The 22,577-nt window shown below is 40.8% G+C and overlaps 1 protein-coding gene across 4 annotated transcripts in view; it reads right to left on the reverse strand.

Annotated features, from left to right (window-relative positions):
- Window positions 1–342: 342 nt before the first annotated feature.
- The window catches only part of LOC134219585 (homeobox protein abdominal-B-like), a 155,726-nt gene continuing 133,491 nt past the window's right edge, over window positions 343–22,577 (reverse strand). For all 4 annotated transcript variants that reach the window (XM_062698367.1, XM_062698378.1, XM_062698359.1 and 1 more), the window contains 2 exons: window positions 11,738–11,952; window positions 343–2,732 (listed from right to left, as the gene is read on the reverse strand). In XM_062698367.1, coding sequence (XP_062554351.1) covers window positions 2,544–2,732; window positions 11,738–11,952 — 404 coding nt within the window. In that variant the 3' untranslated portion in view covers window positions 343–2,543. The remainder of the gene's footprint in view (window positions 2,733–11,737; window positions 11,953–22,577) is intronic.

Below are 22,577 nucleotides of genomic sequence, written 5' to 3' on the forward strand. Positions count from 1 at the left end.
CCGTTCACCATTTACCGGCCGACTAACTAACTCGCATCGCATGCTCCATCGTTTCCACAGCGCTCGCAACCAATCGAGAAACAAATAACAATCGCAAGCCGCTAGGCACCGGCTCTGCCAGCTCTGCCAGGAGCATGTGTGCTAGAGAGGCGTTCGTAACCGCCTCTGAAAGTCAATTTGTTTCTTCTTTACAAAACAGTTCCAAGTGGCGTGTTTCTACTGGCTGGCTGCTTTGACTGCAATCAGGGAAGTTACTAATTGCCGCAATTTTGCTACTCACCTTACAACGGACGCCTGGGAATGCACGGGAGAGAAAAGTCAATCAAATGAAACCACACCCCGTTAATATATTAATACGTTTATTTAAAGTCATTATGTTAAAACTAATTAATTTTAAATTACAATAGTTAAAATGCTCTTTCATTACATTTGCGTTATTCTCTAGTCATGTTTTGCATCGGTTTTCTTATTCTGCAATTAGTGTTTCACTTGCACGTGCGTCTCCTCATTAGGTTAGCGTTCAAAGATCGTTTATTTTTCTATTCTGAGTTCTCTGATTGTTAGGAAATTGTTAGAGCCTTAGGATTTCCCAGCTGATCTGAACTGGCGCACTAATGTTCTATTTACATGATTCTAGGTGTATTTATTAGTTGTGATCAGTAGTTTATTCAGCTCCAGTTATCTGAGCTGTCTTACTTCCGTTTCATCGGACTAAAGGAAACAGACTCGTCTACTTCCGATAGATTAAATTTTATTGAAATTCGTTTGAGAGGCTTCTTCGGTTCCTAATCGAAGTAACTGGGCTTAATGTCCAATGTCTTAGTACGGATTGAAAACGGAATCTATTTGGTGGCAGAGTAGAGAATAACATCACTAGTGTTGGTGGATAGGGACTGGTTTTTACACAGTACGATAATGCTTGACTTGTTTTCGTCTATTTAAACATGATTTTCTTGCTCTTAATATCATCGTCATTACTAAAGTTATGATTTGCTTTGTGAAAAGTTTGAGCACATTTTATAATTTCAAAACTGTTTTTGATGTTTTTTATTAAGAAAGAGAATGTTCGCTCTTGCTCAGTACTACAATTGTTTCTATCTTTCGGAGACACATTTCACTTTATTCTAGCACTAATATCCTTATCGTTTAACTATCAATCTTAGATCCAAAAATTGTTGATGTTTTACTGTATATGTACAAATAAAAATACATAAATAATCATACGTTTTGTTCAACGTAAAAGATTTGCAATCATCCCGGTAGTCATTCTAAAATTATATAAGAATAGAAAGGCTCTAAAACAGCTGTCAACTAGCCAAAACGCTGACAGTTAACGACCGTTCATTTTGATTTTTGGGTTTCCTACTCTTTAACTGAAAAATAAATCACTAGCTTGTATTTGTGTGGTTATGTGAGCAAAAATAGATATCAACGGAACACAGATTTGCCTAAAGTCAACCTAACGAATAATAATGTAGCATACTACCGACACTCTTCAAATTTCAACAAAGACGCGTTTGATTATTGTTTGCAACCGAAAAAAAACAGTAACTGGAAAATAAATATTGTTCAGAAACGTCACTGGTATGAATGGGAAGTAAGGCATTCCAAAAAACATAAAAAAGCGAAAAGGAACGCACCTTTCCGATAAACATCTCTAATCGTAACTCATATTATAAAACTAATACAAGAGTCTTCTGCTTGTTTCCATTATCGACAGAATTTCAACTAAGTTTGACGTGGGGCGCTACTCGGTTACAAGCTCCCCACGAAAGCAAAACTGAGCAAAAATCAGAAGCTAGCAGTTCGCCAACTGTGCGGCAAACAACGAAACGGACGAAGGAAAACAGGGTAGAGGGGAGCTGAGACACCGTGATGTGAAGGACGACAAATACTACACAACTAAAATAATGATCACATGCTTTTGCCTTCGTGCCATTTTCACAATGCTTGATTCACGAGTTTGTTTCCTTCCTTCGATTTGTACGTAAACTTATAACCGAGGAAATTGAATTTTCCGTGACAAATTATTTTCCATATTTTTTTTTCAATTAATGTTTTGGGTCAAATCCTAGTTATTCACTAACTTTAATGGGCTTATGCTCTCTCTCTGTTTTTCGTCTGATATCAGATATATCAGATCCCTAAAAGGAAAAAGAATTATGTTCGTTTCCTTCCTCACTCGATTTAGCTTAGTTGTACTATTTACATGCCATATGATCTTTTTTTTTCAATTAGTTTAATTTAATCAGTAATCCTCATTCCGCACATCGACGACACACACTGGAGAAGCATTTAGTACTGGTGGCCTGGCTTGTTTTATATAGCGCATTTGTTACGTATTATCAAGGGGGTCGCTCCGATGATTGCCACCGTACGGGGCCATCGCTATCTAAATCCCGTCGGTATTTCCGTCCCGCCTAGTGGTGATAGTTGATCAGATGGGGGTGCGGGATGTGGCTGCACATCGGAGCGGTCGGGACGTCACACATTTCCATCTTCAGCTGTGCGTTGGCGTCGTCCTGGTGGGGGTGCTCCAAGGGTCACTGATGCATCTTCGATCCGTGCAGGGGCATTCCGAGACCCAGGTTCAGGTGGTGCGGATTGTGATGGGACTGCTGCTGGGCGTGGTTGTGACTGGAGTTACTGCTACTGCTGTTGTTGGACTGGGCCTGCTGCCGCTGGGAGTTCTTTTTGTTCTTCATCCGTCGGTTCTGGAACCATATTTTCACCTGGAATGAAAAAAAAAATTATGATGTGAATCTGTTGAATCTTAAAATTGTGATTTGAATAATATGTTAGGTATGAAAGAGGGAAATTAAAAAAAAACTAATGATTTATGTCGAACTTTAAGGAAGGAGGGGGGTTGCAAGAAATATGACAATCCCCACAAAATACTCAATTAGTTTAACAAGTGTGGTCACCTAATTAATGGATCTCCTTTGTGACCAATACACTGGTTCTAAGAAAATAAGTGAGTGAGTGAATCCAGGCGAGCCTGAAAATTTAACAGAATTTCCCGTTGGCGAATGGCGTTTGGTCGAAAAGACAATCCAAAAATGATTTCAAACAACCAAACATTAATTTTCGACGTAATGCTCTTTTGACCAAAGGTCATTTTGCCATTTTTTAAAAATCTTTATTTATGTGTTCATTCTGCCAATTGCCATTCGACGAAATGTCTTTCGACCAAATGGTATCAATCCTGCAAATTCAACGAAATTCTTCATTTTTTCATTTTCCGTTCCTGGATTTTTTTTTTCATTTCTCTAGCGGATGATTTTGTCAAAAGACTACGATGTCTGGCACTCCAAAACAACCATCTTTGGCGGGATATTCGTACCGGAACGTACACATATATTCGCCTGTTATAGCAAGTCCGGGCAATCGAATCGGCCACGCAGTACGTCAAAGCTGGATGACATGCGTTTGACGCAACGGTAACGAGTTCATGGCAAAACGTCGAAAGACAAAAGGTCGAAAGACGAAAGGTCGACTGGACAAAAGGTCAAAAGAAACAAAAGGTCGAAGGGACAAAAGGTCAAAGGGACAAAGGTCGAAAGGACAAAAGTCAAAAATGCAAAAAATGTTAAAAATTGAAAAGCCATAGTCTTGAGAACAATACAAAGCAAAACTTTGATTTAGGTACTGTTAATGGAGGGTGATAATTAGCCAAATAGGGGTGAGGGTGGGCCACAATTTCAACGAGTTATAATGTCTTTATAATGGAATTTATGCATCTAAGGCAAGGAAACTATAATATAAGGTCTCTTTGAACGATGCGACCTATAGACTATGATTATAAATGATAAAAATATACTCATCGAAGATTATAAATTAACATTATTGTTCATACGGTTGAATCGAGGAACAATATGCAATTAATTGTGTAATGCACAGCTCTCTAATAGACCAACGCAAAGAAAATTCCCCGAAGAAATTATGACGTTTGAGCAGGTCGTATAATAAACGCAAAATGAACTTCAAGTGAATTTGACGAACCCTCTCACAGGCGAGCTCACAGGTCTATTGAATCATCTTTTTGGGATCAAAAGACCATTATTACTATACCTACATGTTTCGCAGTTGATTTTTTTAATAAAACCAATAAAGTCCACATCCAATACAGGATAAGAAGAGGAAAATAAATTTGACAATCATTACTTCAAGAGACTGACAATCTGCTGTATCTTCGTGATCGACATTCGAAAAGAAATTTTGTTTAGTAATGTAAAGGAAGTCGCCTTGGTTAGCGCAAAATAATTCATTGTACGACACTACTTCAAAGACACCAAAACTAACACCGAGTTTCACTCACTTAATGCGGATTAAAAAATACTATATCGTGCGCCTTTGAGGTGCAAGAAAACTTTGACGAAGGAAAGAGGTTTCCGACCGATCCATCATTAATGGTGTGGGTGGGTGCTAAATTAATTTATGATCCTCGAGGTTTGATGATCCCTTTATGAACCCGGTAGGACGATACAAAACGACTATGGTGAAAGACCTACTACCCTGGGGCGTCTTTCTAATAAGAAGCTTCCTGAGGAGTTTACATTTTACAAGTTTATTCAGTGACGTCACATATTGGGGGTACTTGCATGGCTGTTTGTATCTTGGTCATCCGGATCTAGGTGATGATAGCTGATAGTTTGATGGCCTCGGAGAAATCGTGATTGCTGATCGTCATAGGCAGCAAATCGGACATTGTCTTGGCAACCGATCTAGATTGACCAGCGATCAAGGGACGATTGCTGATCGACTGCGGGTAGGACGGATGAACCTGGTTGTGCTGTGTGGATTTTGGTGAACATAAGAAGATGCCGGTCTGATGCAAACGGAATGACCAAACAGGAATGCGACCTCGGCTGTTTCCAACAGCTGTGGCGTCTGAATAAACTTTGTCCAGGAATCGCACTATCTTCCGGAAAGCATCTCCATTCTCCACTGCACTACAGGAGATTTGAAGATAGTGTAAAAGAAAAAGGTCCCTTGTCATGGACCTGGCCATCAAGCATTAGTACCCCGTAACGTCACTTCACCTCACTCTTTTTCCTTTTCCGGTGTATAATTACATTTTTCTTGGTTTTAAACTGTTTGTAAATGTTTTTCTTGTTTCGTCCAATGTTGTGTAGCATATTACTGGATTTAAACGCGTATTAGTCTAAAGTTTTGGGTTTAAAATTAATAAATACCAACCATACTAACACTTAACAATTAACCGGTTAATGGTCTAACAAAAAGTAGATGCATAAGTTTTAGGGTCCATCCATAAAGTACGTCACGCTGCTAGGAGGGTGACCAGCGTGAAGATTCATTCAAAATTTGTAGAGGTTTAATACAAAAAATGTGACGATGGGGTGAGGGGGGTTGAAAATCGCCAATTTTTACGTGACGTACTTAATGGATCCTCCCTTAGATTGCTAAAGGCGCATCAAATCTTGTGATCAACATATTTTGTTCAAGACGGTATTGTATGTGTCAGATATCAATGTTTTTTTATCACAGTAGCCCAAGTTTCATACTTTTAACAAGAAACCAAGCAGCACAAGCTCGTTCAGAACAAGATTTTGTATGGGAATGACAGATGAATTTTGTTCCAATTCTGACAGTGTCGCCACATACACTCTGACTCATATGTTCTTACAGCTTCCTGTTGTACCCTGTTTCTGTTTGCACACTCTGTTGTATTGTGGTACCATCTGTGGGTGAGCTCGAGGGCAACATAAAGCTGTGTGTGTGTTTTTTTTTAAACCCTAAACTGCTCGAATCCGATCAAATGTCACACAATGTCCAGGTCTTCAATAGCGTCAATTGCTACATAAATGAAACTCAGCTGCGAACTAGACCTTCTGAATCTGATCACCTTTTATTTTGAATTGTTTATTTGCATTTCAATGGCAGCACACCAACTGGTAACGATATCTAGCTCTACATATGCAATTCAAAATTGTACAGATGTTTCGACAAATCTTGAGGCCAATTGTTGAGAGTTTAGTTGAAAGCTTAAATCGTTGAAAAACCAGGAAAGGCTCGCGCTCCTCCGTTTGTGGATCTAGGCGATACAAGTTTCCATCTTTTAAAAAAAATACGGGGGCTGTAAGAGCGCCTGGATCATCTGCGAGTGCGTCCAGAACGCTAGTCGGGCTTAAGTTTCCATCTTTTGAAAAAAAATACGGGGGCTGTAAGAGCGCCTGGATCATCTGCGAGTGCGTCCAGAACGCTAGTCGGGCTTCCGTAAGCTTCTCTGGGAACTCGATATTTCGGGCAATGACACAAGAAACGTGCGGTAGTATTGAGGAGCCAGCAGATTTTGCACGTTGCTGGGAAAGAAATCCCACCAAAATTGTGTGAGTGCCAGGTATGGCCGAGAAATAACCTTCTGGCCCATCGGATTGGGCGGATCGGTACATGCCACTGTAGTTCCATTAATATTTCGCAGTTGTGGGGTAATAGAGATCCTCCTACAACGATCCCAATATACCCGGTTGGTTTTTCTGATCCAAGCAAGGTGGTCAACAGAGATGTTGCAAGGAACTTTGCAGTCCCTGGGATGCAGGCGCACGTCATGTTCGCACAAGGTTGCTCTGCCCAGTCAACACAAAATCGTATATGGTGCAACAGAAGATGCTAAAGTGAAGGCCACATAGTACATCTTGGAATCGGCTTCACGGCTTGAAACCGACCTATCCGAAAACCTATGTCCATGATTTCTGTATTCGCCATACCTGACACCTACCACCAAGACCTGCCAATTCTGCCACCGACCATCGAAGTGTCTCTGAATTGTCTCCTCTACGAAAGCGTCGCACTATGAAGCTGTTTATGGTGACTGAAGAGCAGTGCCAGCTGCTCGGGGAGACCGACAGTGGCTATCGTGCGCAAAATCAGGTGTCCTTGGATAAGGAAAGTGATTCGATGATCTCTGAAAGTCAATGCGACTAGTAAGGCGGATTTGTGGCAGATGGCCGCCAGGAGCAGGGGGGGTCTGACATTTTCTTCTCTTCATATAAACAAAACATAATTTGTATGGGAAAAATTCTGGGGGTCCAAAAACCAAGAAAAAATGCTTACGTAATCAGTGAACGATCCCTAACGTACGGCGAATTGCGCCTTAACCTGAACGAGCCCGGTTATATTTTGGACAATGACTTTTTCTTAATACTTTATTAAACTGATTTTTCTTATTACTGGAGTTCATCAATGAGGACTTGGGAAGAACGTCACATGAAAAGATTTTGGACAAAGACCAATATGTTGCCCGAAAACCCCCATCCGGAGAGCTGCAGCAGGTTTAAAGATGACCAAGTGCGTGTCGGCGTGTTTTCCCTGCTCGAAGGCTTCCTGGAGGACTTCACCAAGACTGGCGAAGTGAGTGTCCGTACCGAAATTAGGGTGGACGGCCTGCTGCCGAACGCCGAAGCGTCCGTCTGCTTTGGGTTTATCGCGTAGCCGGGGATTTACCAACTTCTCCACTATTTTGGAAACGCAGGAAGTCAGGGAGATTCCCCGGTATTAGGAATGTGAATGACGAAACTTGGCCGCCGCCCGCCATTCATCCGGGAAAGGGCCAGACCAGGATCGGTTGACCGAAAAATCCGGGAAACAAGATTTTGGCAGAGGGACCGTTTGTTGATCATTGGGTACCCTACCCCGTATGGGCGGGAAGATATCCCTCCTGGACAAGTTACCGAAAAAACTGGGTCATCAGGGAAATTGGAAAGTCCGGCGGGACTCAATGCAACAATCGACCTCTGAAACTCGGATGGGTAGTAAAAGCTTATCCCAATGCGACTTGCTGCATCGTCGAAAACATGTCTAAAGGGATCGACTTCGCGTTTTGAATACTTCGAAAGTTACGTCAAAACAAACGTAGGACGAACATTTTGTGGTGGCGAAGAAGGATCGTTTGGTTGAAAGCCACTTGACCGAATAACCGTTAGCCGAATTCAATTTGATTGAAACGATTATTAGGCCGAAAAGGTTAGACCGAAACTGTGGTATAGCCGAATGAACCATTTGGCCGAAAGGAACTAACGACCTAAAATGATGTTTGGCTGAACTGGTCATTTGGCCGAAAAAGTACTTTGACCGAAAATGTGATTTGGTCAAAAATTTCGTATGGCTGAAATGGTCGTTTGAAATAAAAGATCATTCGACCAAAAATGTCGTTTAATCGAACAGGTCATTTGGCCGAAAACGTCGTATGGTCAAATTGGAAATATGGCCAAAAATGCCGTTTAGTCGAAAAAGTAGTTTGCCAAAAAGGGGAATTCAACCGCAAATGTCATTTGGCCAAAAATGTTGTTCGATCGAGCAGGTCATATGGAAGAAAATGACATTTGGCTGAACGGGTCTTACGAGTGTAAATGCCGTTTGCAGAACAAGTCTTGTAGCCAAAAATGAGGTTTGGCCGAACAATAGTGAATATAAAAACTGTGAAGAGACGAATTATGATTGCGAAGTCAGACGTAAGAAATGAGACGTGAGAAGTAAGAAGTGAGACGTCCCACTTCTCACAGTGAGAAATGAGGAGTGAGAAGCAATTAGTGAGATATTCTCAATTCTCATTCTTCACTTCTTACTGAGAAAAGTACAAAATGCTAAGTAACAAGTGAGAAATGAGAAATGAGATGCAATAAATAAAAGATGAGAAGTCAGGAGTTCGATGCCTAACTTCTCACATAACGTTTTCCACTTATTCCTCCTCACTTGTTTCTTCTCACTTTTCACTTCCAATTCTCACTGTGACACATATCATTTCCCACTTTTCCCTCCTGATTTGTTACTTCTCACTTCTCACAATAGGCAATGAGATGTGAGCCGTCTCACTTCTGACCTTCCATTTCCCACTTGCTCCTTTTCACTTCACATTTCTCACTTCGAACTTTTCACTTCTCACAGTGAGATGTGAAAAATGTGAAATGAAGAGACGTCTTACTTCTCACATCTTACATCTCGCTTCTAACTTCTCACTTCTCACTTGTTCCTTCGCAATTCGCATTTATAATTTCTCACTACTTTTTTCTCACTTCTAGTTCCGTATATCTCACGTCTAAATTATAATTAATCACCTTTCACTTTTCATAATAGTGAATTGTTCGGCCAAACGATATTTCCGGCTATATGATGAACGGACGATATTTACAGTCCTATAACCCATTCGGATAAATCACATTTTCAACCAAATTGCACCTTTTTCCAATCGACCATTTCAGCAAAAGGCATTTTCTTATCAAATTACGAATTCGGCCAAATGACCTGTTCAACCAAACGATTAGTTCGGCCAGATGGAATTTGGCCAAATGGCTAAATGAAATATTTGACATTATAACTTTCGGCCTAGTAAGACCAAACGGACTTTCCGCATAGCCACTGGAAGTGGTCGCTAAGAAATCGTAGGTCTTAGTTCTCATGTCACTGACGTTTTGATAATCTACTGTCAATGGTACGATTGGCTTACTCGGAGAGTTGGCCTTGAAGATACGTTGAGGTGAGATGGAAAACGGCACTGTTCAGCTGGTCTTGTAATAAGGTGACGAGCGAATCGGATCGGATCGGTAGATCGGTTGTCAGGGCTCCGGTTCCTAAAAAGTGCCTTTCAATCCCGTAGTTTTCAAATTTCCAACCTTATAAAACACGAATGCATTCGAATGTAAGCGATCTGGTGTCTACCGAAATTTCGTTTCCGTTCGGGTATTGATATGAGAGCTCTCAAAAATTCACCGCAGATTTGGTAAAAAGTCGTTACCCGACAAGAAATGTCCTACGAGATGTGAAAAACAACTCCGTTGAAAAAAAAAGAAGTGTGTTTGAAATGAAAGTGATTTCGTGATACATCCATCATACGACGATTCACGGTTAAGAACGGTAGGATCTTGCGTTTCTCACGTAAGAGTTTATTTAATTATTTTGACCCAAATTACCCGTTTTCAGAAGAGTTGTGTGGTGAACACCAGCCGATTTTCCGAGTTCTCGTTCCATCGCGGATGAAAAACTTTTTTTCCAGCCGTTCGCTGTAAGCGTCGTCAAGAGAATGTCTTCTCAGACTTTCGTTTTCACCTACGTACGAAAAAGCTCTCCGACAACATCAAGTAGAGCTCTCCGACAACATATAGCTGAGAGAAGATTTATCTCTCTGCCATCCAATTGAATGATAGCGAGAAAGAAACAGACATATATCATACCTAGCATCATTTGAAACATTATCGCTCTCTAGAATGTTCGCACCTTCCTCCTTCTCCTTGGCGTCGGACTTTTTTTTCTCAACTTCCGTTGTGTAAGATCGTTTGAAACTCTGTAACTGAAATTAAGTTCCCTCTTTTTTTTTAAATCGTGTATTCCAACGTGTATATCTGTCTCACAGGTATGTCCAAGGTTATGTCTCATTCTCCACAAGTTGAAGGACGGCTTAACCGGAAGGTTTAAACATAACAGCAAATAATATTTTTATGAATGCTGCAAATGTTCTTTGGTATATGTATCTTTCCGAAAGATGTTGGGAAAATAGCTGCAGTTTTCGGTACATTATCGCATCCGAAGATCGGTGCATTTCATGTTCAACGTTCGTGCCAAAGTGTATTTGGTTTACATAACTGTTCAGTCTAGAGAAGATGTGCAAATTTAAAAAGATATTCTGTCTTCTAATTTATTTTTGGAAATAAAAGCATCCACCTAATCTTAATCGAACCAGCAAAAATTTTACCATTACCGAATTTGGGTATAGGAACCGGAATGATCGGTAATATTGAAGTTTTATAGGATCGCATTCGTTCACCGCTCGTTCCGTAATTTAATTTTGTATCGAAAGTTCAGCTGTTGAGGTGGTAACGAAATAGAAGTTTGTGTACAATATCAAATCGTGGCTGGAGCAGGTGGCTCTGGTGGCTGGTGAGGAGGGAAATAATGCTGGAGCAGGTAATGGCAGAACGAGTTTACACATCCACTCTCAAGCCTGCTAACATTCTCACTAAAATCTTGATCCTACTTGGCCATAGATCGTTGCGAATGATGATGCCCACCCGCGACAATTGACAGATACATCTCTTATATGTGAGAATCCAGATCTAGCGATGACATTTGTTAATTCCTGTGATATTTGTGGAGACGCAGAGATAAACCTGGCCGCGCTTTTATTGGTCTTCATACCAACGCGTCACGAAAACTTGCACATTCAGTTGATTCATTGTGCAATTCTACGGATTCTGGTCAATCACAGAGTAGCAACTGCAGATCTAAGTCAGTGTAAGCTAAAGCGATTGTCTTTGGCGGTGTTCAAAGGAATGCTTTCCCGATTAATCGTCGGGCCTTCGTCGCATGCCTCGCCCCTGTAGGAATGTTTGTGACATTCAAGGACTAGCGAGGCTTATTAACGCAGGACTCAGGTGTTTAAAATGAAAAAAATGAAACACTGGTCAAGATATGTAGAAATTATGAAACTATAGCCAAACAATTGTAAGCCATTTAAAAATAATCGACTAACCATTTAATATTTGAAATAAATTTAAAATGCATTGAAATGGTTGTACAAAAAATAAATTGGCACAAAAGAAAGTGAGAATGAAAAAAAGAAGACCAAGCAATAACGGCCTTGTTACATTTAATACATTTGAGATCGATAATCAATCAAATAAAATACATAGTCGGAGATCACTTCAAATTTAATATTATTTGAAAAATTATTGAATTTGAATTTAAAATAATCTTAACCTAAAAATAACCTAATCTTTTAACTTACCTGTCGCTCAGTCAGATTCAAATTCCGAGCCAGCTCCCATCGTTTCTGCTTGGAAACGTAGGCATTGAATAGGAACTCTTTCTCCAGCTCGAGAGTCTGGAACTTGGAGTAGGGTTTTCGCTTCTTCCGCACCGTCACATTGCCCGTCCATTCCAGCGGATTCGATGGTGTACAGGATCCTACTCCGCTCACTCCCACCGAAATGCTCGAACCGACTGATTTGTATGGAAGCATGAAAATAGGCGAAAAAGAAAACAAATAAACACATCGTCAGTAACTCCTTCACAGTTCGCGCAGCAACATCTTTGCCGACAACGGCGCAATAATTCTACAAAGTAGCGCCCACGTGAATAACGAGCAAGCCTAATTCGGGAAAATTAAACACCGGTGAAAACAAATCACCGCAAATCGGCCGTCAAAACATGACCGATATTGCCGCGACCAATAAACCATCCCTACCGAAAGCTACCGAGCGAGCGACGGTTGTTTGAAAAAGCCATTTCCGCGCATTTAATGGCCACTTTTTACGATACCGTGTTCCAGAATAGAGCCCGCACTTGCTCCGTCGCGTCGCATACGCGAAAGCCTCATCGGGAGCCTCAAGTGGGCAATAAATTAATTTAACAATTCAATTATTGAATCGAAAATTAGCTCATAAATGTCGCTTACCACCTGATACGGATGAAAGAAACTATAAAGATCGCCGAGACCACCTGACACACAATCGGTAGATTGATTCACAATGTTGCGCTGATTGTCTGCTATCGAATTGTATAAATTGACAACAGAAGCAGACAAATAATTGTCTCCTATGTAAAGTATTAGAAGCGACTAAGGAAAACGACTAAGAAGATAATGCAACAGATGAGGTTTTTTAAAAAGATCAGAAATCCCTTCTCTAACCCGATGCTCAAACCATACGAGCGAAAACAAAAGCGATATGCTTTTCCTTAACGAATGGACAATAAACAGGCTGTATAACAATGAATGCTCGGTGTGGATCATAAAATAGAAACGGCAAACATCGCAACACTCGTCACCTACCCCACCTCGCAGGTGTAATGCAATTGCAAAAGCATCGTCATAGTAAACACAACCTTGAATATTTGTTCTCGGCACTTTTTTTTCCTTCCTCCGCCTTCGTTTCAGTACACATCATCATCGTGTCCGGAGCCGCGAGTTCGGTTTTTCCTTCGCCCACCACTTGTGGCTTACGCGCTCTCGCAAACGATCCTCTTTTTATGAATTATTACCAAACATAAAAATTAAATTAATTGCCACCATTTCAATGAAGACGAAAAAAAAACATGTTTGTTGTTACATCGTTTGCGAGCGGGCCGGCAATTAAGAGTCCGGTTAATGGGGGGGAGCTACTTGGGGGGCTTTGAATACAAGGATGAACCGGCCGCCTAACACAATTTGCGGAGAGGCATTATAATAGCCCCCAAAAGCCGGGGCGTGCGGTTGAGGAAATTGCCTGTTATGGGCGGAAAATTTGCTACTTGCGATACATTGTCGAAAGGTGTAACGATGAGTATACACTAGCTGAGGGCTGAGTACAGCAGGTGAGGGCACGTTGGGTGCCGAGCTAAGCTCACGGGAGGGCTAAAATTTGAACGAAATTGGCTAATCGGTGATGGTGCTGCTGCTGCTGCTAAACGAGTAAATTTAACGGAGGTACTAAATGCATAAGTATCCTGTTAAAGGTGGTTCAGCGTAATAAGCGTAGCACATGCAATGATGTAACCCCAATGATGGATGGTTGATCGTTGGTTATGGTGATGCGAAGAGTGCTTAAAAAGCTACAAGTTGCTTCAGTAAACACAGTAGCACGGCAAACATGCAGAATACTATACGCGTATTTGGAAGACAACCTTGTTAATAAAAACCTATTGATGAAAGGCAATCTCAATTTGAATTTTAGCCAGGCAGAAATATGCACAACAAAAAGTGATCACATTTATCAATTATGAATATCGGGATTATAAACGTAAGCCTTTTTTCTAAGAATTAATCAGCGGATCTAGATATATCTAATCAGACCTAACACGATGGCACCCCGGAGAGATTGGAGGCTTGTGCAGACCCAAAAAGCCGCTTATAAATCTTATCTTCACGAACAACATTATAAATGATTCTAAACACTCAACAGAGATACAAGCGATGAAGAAAAGATCTCGATAAGATACCCGGAACATGAAAGTGCAAGCTACTTGGTTTCGCAGATTGCGACTGAAAAATCTATAATTTGGACGCTGATGATCAAAGGCCGTTTGATCAAAACCAGCAACATCAACATTCATGTTCTATTTACAGCTGGAGCAGACATGAGGTGGATACCCACTATGGGATATCATCGGCGACATGGACGGTAGGAAGGGAGAAACTGTCCAGACCAGTGTTCGGACCAGATAGTTTGCATAAAGCATCGAATAACAACGGCCAACGAAGCATAAACTTTACAGCCTCTCGCGGAATGGTAGTCCGAAGCACCAAACCAACAAGGTTCTAATCGATGGTAATACTTCTGAAACAACACGTCTGAGTCCTCACTTGACGTAGTGTTTCAGTATGCCTACGCTGTTTGGTAATAACTCTGGTTCCAAAGCAACTATCCAGCGAATGTATCGATGATCGACATAACGTTCTCCAAGTCTGGTCCGCGATTTGCAGTGGAGGGTTACACCAACAGCAACCATTTGGCTATCCATCAAAGGACAGGCATCTAGGGTAAGAGAGAAAGCCGGGAAGCTACTCCTACGAATAGCGTGGCGATCATCCGAGCGTGGAAGGTCGCCCATTTCAACTCAACAATGATGAACTGGTTACGGTTTTGTCACTATTATGCGACGCTACAATGCCGAAGAAAGTGCGACCACGGAATGGCAGGCAACCGGCGACCAATTACAGTCTTTCGCGTCTTTCAGTCTGCCTCGAGTCTAGAAGAAGAATGCAAAGGAGTTGCTCGGCAGAAGCGTCGAGCTATTCCAAGGGGGAAGGGCCGTTTGGCCGAATGCCGTTCGGCCGAAGGCCACTAGGCTGAAAATATTTTGGCCGAACAGACATCCACAGTGAGAAGCAAGAGATGAGAAATGTGAATTGAGTAGTGAGTCGTCTCTCAATTCTCACTCCTCATATCTCACATCTCACTGTCTCACTAATCACTTCGAGCTTCTAACTTTTTACAGTAAGAAGTGAGAATTGAGCAGTGAGAAGTGAGACGTCTCACTTCTCACTCCTTATTTCTCACATCTCATTGTAAAAAGTGAGTAGTGCGAAGTGATAAATGAGACGTCTCACTTCTCACTTCTCACTGTGAAAAGTGAGAAGTGAGAAATGAGTAGTGAGATGTCTCACTTCTCACCTTGCACTACTCACTTTTCACAGTGAGAAGTGGGAAATAAGTAGTAAGAAGTAAGACATCTCACTTTTTATACCTCACTTCTAATTCGGCCAAATGTCCTATTCGGTCAAATGACCTTTTCGGCCAAATGACCTATTCGACCAAATGACCTATTCGGCCGGATGACCCGTTCGGCCAAATGACTTTCGGCCAGATGGGTTTCGGCCTAATAGTTCGTTCGTCCTAGTGGCAAGCGGGGAGTCTGGCCTTAAGCAAGGCCAGAAAAGCCTGCTTCGAAAACTATGTCAAAACGCCAACGCGAACCTGTGGAATGACGCCTATCGGGGGATGATGTTCAAAACTACTGGCCGCCAGTAGTAAGGACAGGAACAGCCGACGGAGACGTGACGAGGATGACAATAGAAATGCTACTGACGATGGAAACTCACTCGGGATGCCGAACATGGCGATAAAGTTTTTGAATCATGAAATAGGCCCCACTTGTTGTCCATAACCTGTTGCTCAATAGCTTCTATTAACGATTATTCCTATCCTGTTAGACACCGGTCATACGAGTGACCTTTAAAGAGATCGGCTAATCAATATTGATAGATTTTTCGGTCTTACGTTGTCAGGAAATGTGAGGTTGATACTTCTTCCGAGAGTGCTAATCTGTATATGGTCCCCAGCAAAATTAAAAGATTGATCTCGATCCTGCATGGCAGCCGTAAATAATAATAGCACAGAAACATGGAACCGGAACAGTCGGTTAAGACCATAGTAAGAAAATAGGACTAGTGATTGAATACTTGGGATGTGGAACTATGAATCTTTTAAGGGGCTATTCATATACCACGTGGATAGGTGTTGGCCAATGAACAAACGTTCACCATCTACCAGAATTTGACAGTACCCACAAGCTGGGAACAATCGTCAGAAACGTAGAAGAACATGACATGTTGGTGAACAATCATCCCTCCGGGATTTGCATAGTTTTTAGTCACACATGCGGTAACTACAGTGTTATGTACAACGAGCAGGGCCTGATTTAGAGACAGGGGGTCGGAGAAGTCTATGGACCCGGGCCATATATAAACTAGTTTTACTTTTTTGGATACATGTACTAAACCCGTCTTAGACAGTTGAAAAACTCATGTCGACGAGACAAGCGAGCGTGGGCGGACTTTCTCGCCGAGAGCTGCAGAGGAGAGAAAGCCGCAGCAACCGGGGACATTCGCCTTCTCTACGGGGTCTGTGTCATTTGACATAAGTTCATTTGGTTTAAAGGCTATTTGGCATAACGGTCATTTGGCATAATTTTAAACTGCAATAAGGCCGATACAAATATTTAAATTTATTTTGTCCCCCTCCCCCTCGGATTTTTTGGCAAAAAATAATATTTTCAAGGGGGCAACAAAATAAAATTCGGATAATTTTGAGGATTTTCAAAACATTCTTTAACAAATCCGAGGAGTTTTTTGTTTTTTTTTTTGTTTTAATGTTTATTTTTTATTATCCCCCTCCCTTGACCCTTTGGAGACCAGTAGGACAAAATGTTAATTAAATATTTGTAACGGCCTAAAAGAGTAATAATAAATTAGGAGTTAGTTCAGAATTGTATTTTGTTGCCCCCTTAAAAATATAATTTTTTGCCAAAAAAATCTGAGGGGGAGGGGGACAAAATAGATTTTAAATATTTGTAGCGGCCTTATTGCAGTTTAAAATTATGCCAAATGACCGTGATGTCAAATGATTTTATGTCAAATGACACAGACCCCGTAGAGATATTTTTAAAGGGGCAACAAAATAAAATTCGGATAATTTCGAGAATTTTCAAAACATTCTTTAACAAATCCAAGGAGTTTTTATTTTTTCATTTTAATGTTTATTTTTATTATCCTCCCTTGACCCTTTGGAGACCAGTAGGACAAAATTTTAATTAAATATTTGTAACGGCCTAAAAGAGTAATGATTAATTAGGAGTTAGTTCAGAATTGTATTTTGTTGCCCCTTAAAATATAATTTTTGCAAAAAAAAATCCGAGCGGGGGAGACAAAATATATTTTAAATATTTGTAGCGGCCTTATTGCAGTTTAAAATTATGCCAAATGACCGTTATGACAAATAGCCTTTAAACCAAATGAACTTATGCCAAATGATTTTATGTCAAATGTTTATTTTTATTATCCCCTCCCTTGACCCTTTGGAGACCCGTAGGTCAAAATTTTAATTAAATATTTGTAACGGCCTAAAAGAGTAATGATAAATTAGGAGTTAGTTCAGAATTGTATTTTGTTGCCCCCTTAAAAATATAATTTTTTGCCAAAAAAATCCGAGGGGGAGGGGGACAAAATAGATTTTAAATATTTGTAGCGGCCTTATTGCAGTTTAAAATTATGCCAAATGACCGTTATGCCAAATAGCCTTTAAACCAAATGAACTTATGCCAAATGATTTTATGTCAAATGACACAGACCCCGTAGAGATATTTTTAAGGGGGCAACAAAATAAAATTCGGATAATTTCGAGAATTTTCAAAACATTCTTTAACAAATCCGAGGAGTTTTTTTATTTTTTTCATTTTAATGTTTATTTTTTATTATCCCCCTCCCTTGACCCTTTGGAGACCAGTAGGACAAAATGTTAATTAAATATTTGTAACGGCCTAAAAGAGTAATAATAAAAGTAAATTCACCAGTGCTTTATTCCAGGAAAACGCGTACATTCATTGCCTTATTCTGAACTAACTCCTACTTTTAAAGAAGAGATCACATCCATCATTGCCTTCCACCGAGAAAGCGGCCACGTTTAAAGAAGGAATTACATCCGCCATTGCCATAATGTGGGGAGAGGCTTATATTTTATGAAGAAATCGCATCCGCCTTTGCATTGTAAAAAGGTCAAACGCCAATTCTGTAAGAAGGGATCACTCCACCATTTCCTTTATCCGGGCAAGCGTATACTTTAAAAAAAGGAATCACATCACCATTGTCTTATCCCGGAATAATGCCTACTTTCAAAGAAGGAATCACAGCCATCGTTGCCTTAATCCAGGCAAGCGCCTACTTTTAAAAAAGAGATTACATCCACCATTGCCTGAGTCCAGGCAAGGACTTACTTTTTAAAAGGGATCACATCTACTATTGCCTTAATCCCGGAAAGAGCATACTTTGCAAAGAAGAGATCACATCCAGACAGATGCCTACTTTTAAAGAAGGGATCACATCCACCATTGCCATATTCCGAACAAAACCATACCTTCAAAGAAGGAGTCACATCCAGTCGCTTAAGGTCACTCCTCACGGAATCCAAGTTTCAAAGTGCTCGCGTTTTCGGGGGCACACCACTCGATACGGAGGCGATCGAAGCAATCTGTGGCCGCGAGCACGCCTGTAAAATTCTCTGGTCGTGTTTTGTCATTTTTATGAAAACTGAAATAAGTGATTTTATTTTAATAAGTATCATCTCAAGAATAAATGCAATTCCTCAATCGACGATTCGGACGTATAGGAACATGCATAAACTTTATAATATAGTGCAAAAAGTTTTCCAATGGCCAATATGGTGGTACGTAAATGTGTTCCAAACGATGTGGTCCTCGCAATTATGTGAATAAGGTGCACTTGATGAATCCGAATAAACGAGCTTCAGTGTTGTGGATAAAAAAATCACTGGATTATTCATTATTGCGTAAAGTTTGTTGTCTGATAATTGTCTTGTCTGACTTAAAACCACAAAAATGAAGATCGACGCGCAATAATTTGTTGACTAGTGCTACCCAAGAAAGTGTTCGCCCAGCAACCGAATTATCCCCGCTAACCTCCATCGAGATCAACATCGTCGTCGCTCAGACCGGCCATATGCTGGAAACCTCCAAAGCGTATACCCTATGAGACAACATTCGCCGTATGAGGGAACCGGATGGTTGTACGTTTGCCTCGACAAGAAGGACGGACTGTCGACCAAGAACTATTAAACGGTGCGGAAGATCCTATACGGTACTGGTAGTATGTGTAACTAACTACTTTGGTAAGTTCGTTCCTTTTTCCATTCATACTTATAAACTAACCAAAAAAAAATATGTACGAACGAATACTGTTTGTTCCATGGAAATAATGTACGAAACAAACGAGGGATATTTATGGATATGTTATTTATATGGATAAACTTCAAAGCACAGTGTTTCGGGAACTGAAACAGCATCTAGTTAATATTTGAAAGGTTCATTTAATTGGTCAAGCCAAAATTCTGGATTTAGGTGACGCTAGTTGTATTATATTGCACAAACTGTATTAGTTAACCTCATAAGGGAACCATGGATTATAAAAGCAGCATATTTTCTGTAGCGATGCAAACCTGTGTCAATGATAGAGGCTTGTTTACAGCCGTTTGATCATTTATTCATCCACTTAGAATTCATTTGTTGATCAAAATCATTATCATATCAGGGGGGAGGGGGAATTTAATTTCTTTTTGCTCTTTTTTCGTTTCAGAGAGCGAGCAAAGGCGCTTAAACCTAGGCTATTAGCCAGGGCAAGGCTAATACCTTCGCCCCATCCGAGGAAAATCATCGGCAAGGATAATGGAGTGACATAAATTTCTTAGCAAAGTCACTCCCAAAGTATTTCCACAAATTTTCTATCATTTGCTTATAATGATACTCCTAAACCACATACCCTACCCACCATCCAATTCCTTGACATCTATGAGGGCGTCGGTGAGTCGCTGACCTCTCGTTAAGTAGATGTCATATCATCATTTCCTTCCCTTTCCTAGTAACGGAGAAGATGGGCGTGGCCGGCAATGATAGCTTTCATGTTTTATCATTTTGGACCCCCAATTGGATTTCCATTGAATCCCAAATGGAAATCCATAAGCAATTGGGGTAAGAAAGGTAAAGAATATACATGACAACTATCAGTATGCAATCTACGAAATACTCCGTTACAACGCAACGCAACGCACACCACTCGATACGGAGGCGGCGCACAACTGTCATTTTTGTTGATTCAGCTTTGCTGCGTCGCAGCATGCGTGAAAAAATGAAAAAGGACAGTTCTGCGTTGCTTCCGTATCGAGTGGTGTGCCTCCGAAAACGCGAGCACTTTAAATCTTGGATTCTGTGAGGAGGGACCTTAAACCAGACAAGCGCTATTTGGATGCGCTTATTTTTATTTTTTTGCGTTATTTTTTAAGTTATTTATATTGGGAACGACCAGGGTAGCTAACAAAAATCCCTCTGTTTTGGCTTTTCTGGTCATAGAATTTATAAAGCGGAGTGATTCTACTACATCCGACGTTTCGACCCTTGGTTTGAGCCTTCTTCAGGGAGGTTATAGGGTTGCTGATAGAGGGTTATAGGGAGGCGATAGACATATAGCGGCCCCTATCCTGATGAAGGCCAAAACCAAAGGTCGAAACGTCGGATGTAGTAGAATCACTCCACTTTATAAATTCTATGACCAGAAAAGCCAAAACAGAGGGATTTTTTGTTTTTTATTTTAAGACGAAAACATAATAATTCTTGGCTTTCACTGAGCAAACCATCCAATTGAGGAATAACATTTACCATTAATTATTATTCGACGCAAATTAATGCTTTCTACGAAATGATTATATCTTCTTATATTAATAACGACCTATGTCATTCCGGCTATTTCCGCACCGCTTAGTCAAGCAACTAATTTAGTGGGCACAAAAAAAAATATGCCATATGTCCGTAATGCTAAATGATCCTCACTTTTGACGCTGTTCACAATTATGTCCAAATGGCCTTTATGCCAAATAACCTTATGCCAAAAGTTGTTATGCGAAATGACTTCATGCCAAATAACCCGCTCACTTTTCTACGATATCTCCCGACGCTTAAGCGGCGCGAAGATGAACGCAATGATGCCCGTGAAAGACGTGACTGGTAACCACGTGTCAATACCAAAGCTCCGTCACTGCTTGAGATTCATACTGCCATCCAATGCACGAAATCGAACAAAGCCGCAAGGGTCGATCGCATATCAGCCGTGATGTTCAATGTTAACCCCATGACATACGCTCAACTTTTATATAGTTTTTGTCGTGATATCTGGGACGCCACAACTTTCCCAGTCCACTGTATATAAAAACTGGCGGGGCATTATGTGCCTGTGTACCGTTCTCAAAGTTCTATGCAAAGTTATCCTAGGATTCAGGAGAAGATCGATCGATCGATTGATCGTAAACCGAACCGCGAGCTGCTATGGCAGCCTATAACCATGGAGCACCTCAAAGATTTCGAATTGGCGGATGACGTTGCATTTCTTGCTCAACGGCGCTCTGAGGTCTAGTCATCAACATCAACAAACCCAAATCGTTGGATGTGAACACGGCGACCCCTTCCAGTTTCACAGTAGCCGGACAATCAGAATTTTGGGAATGTTGAAAGCTTCCAATATCTTGGTAGCCAAATGGCGTCAGACGATGCGATGGTATCAAGATCAAAATAGGCGCACGGATCAAGCAAGCTAGAGCTGACTTTGCGAGTTTAAGAAATATCTGGAGAAACAGGCAGATCAGTGGACCATCAAATTAGAATTTTTAATTCTAACGTGAAATCAGTGCTGCTATAGGCTGGTGAAACATGGTCTGTATCAGTGTTTACAATACCTACGGTACTGAATTTGTGTCTGATGGCCTCACAACAAGGCCGATAGCAACTAACAAAACAAGCACTAGACTAAACTCAGAGGCACGTGGTGACGCAGCTTCAATAAATAAATAAAAGAAGCCGACCGAAATATAACTTGGCTGCAGCCAAGTCGGCTTTTAAGCTATCGGCTTAAGATAGCTGGACATATCCCAGGATGGATATTTTTCAAGTTGGCCCTTTGCTACACTCGGGGTGTACAGGACCCATGAGTAAATAAGTTTCAGGCGATATACATCAAAACAAATAAATTGACTAGATCTGTTGAAAATCATACCTCGGCCTGTACAACCCACTCCCCGCATAAAACATAAAACTACACAGAAAAAAATAGTGAAAAATAAACAGCGCGTAAAACTTGACATGCGGAAATTTACGCTATTTTACGCTGAAATGGCCTTCTTCCTAACAAGATTGCTTACAACTTGTATACAATATTGAAGATTCACGTCAAATATTGTATACATTTAGGCTATGACCCGTTTGGAATTACGCTAATAATGGCGTTCCATTTATGTGCATGATTTTTAGCGTAAATTTTAGTGAATTTTTCTATCTGTGTAGCACAAAGTCCACCGAAAGTCCATCACCTTGTCGCAGTCCCCGGCGGGATTCGAACGAACTGGAATGTTATAAGTCTCGTAAGCTTCCCGGAAAAGCTGTTCTTGAAATGGATAAACATCTGGTGCGTTGGGACCTGATATTTTTTGAAGAATTGTCGTCCAGAAAAGATCTTATCCATTGTCAAGCGGTCGTCAACGAAGCCAACTTTCTTTTTTTTTTGTCTCGATAACTCCCCACGAACTCATTTACTATTG

Source organism: Armigeres subalbatus, chromosome 1 (genome assembly GCF_024139115.2).
Source record: "Armigeres subalbatus isolate Guangzhou_Male chromosome 1, GZ_Asu_2, whole genome shotgun sequence".
NCBI lineage: Eukaryota > Metazoa > Arthropoda > Insecta > Diptera > Culicidae > Armigeres > Armigeres subalbatus.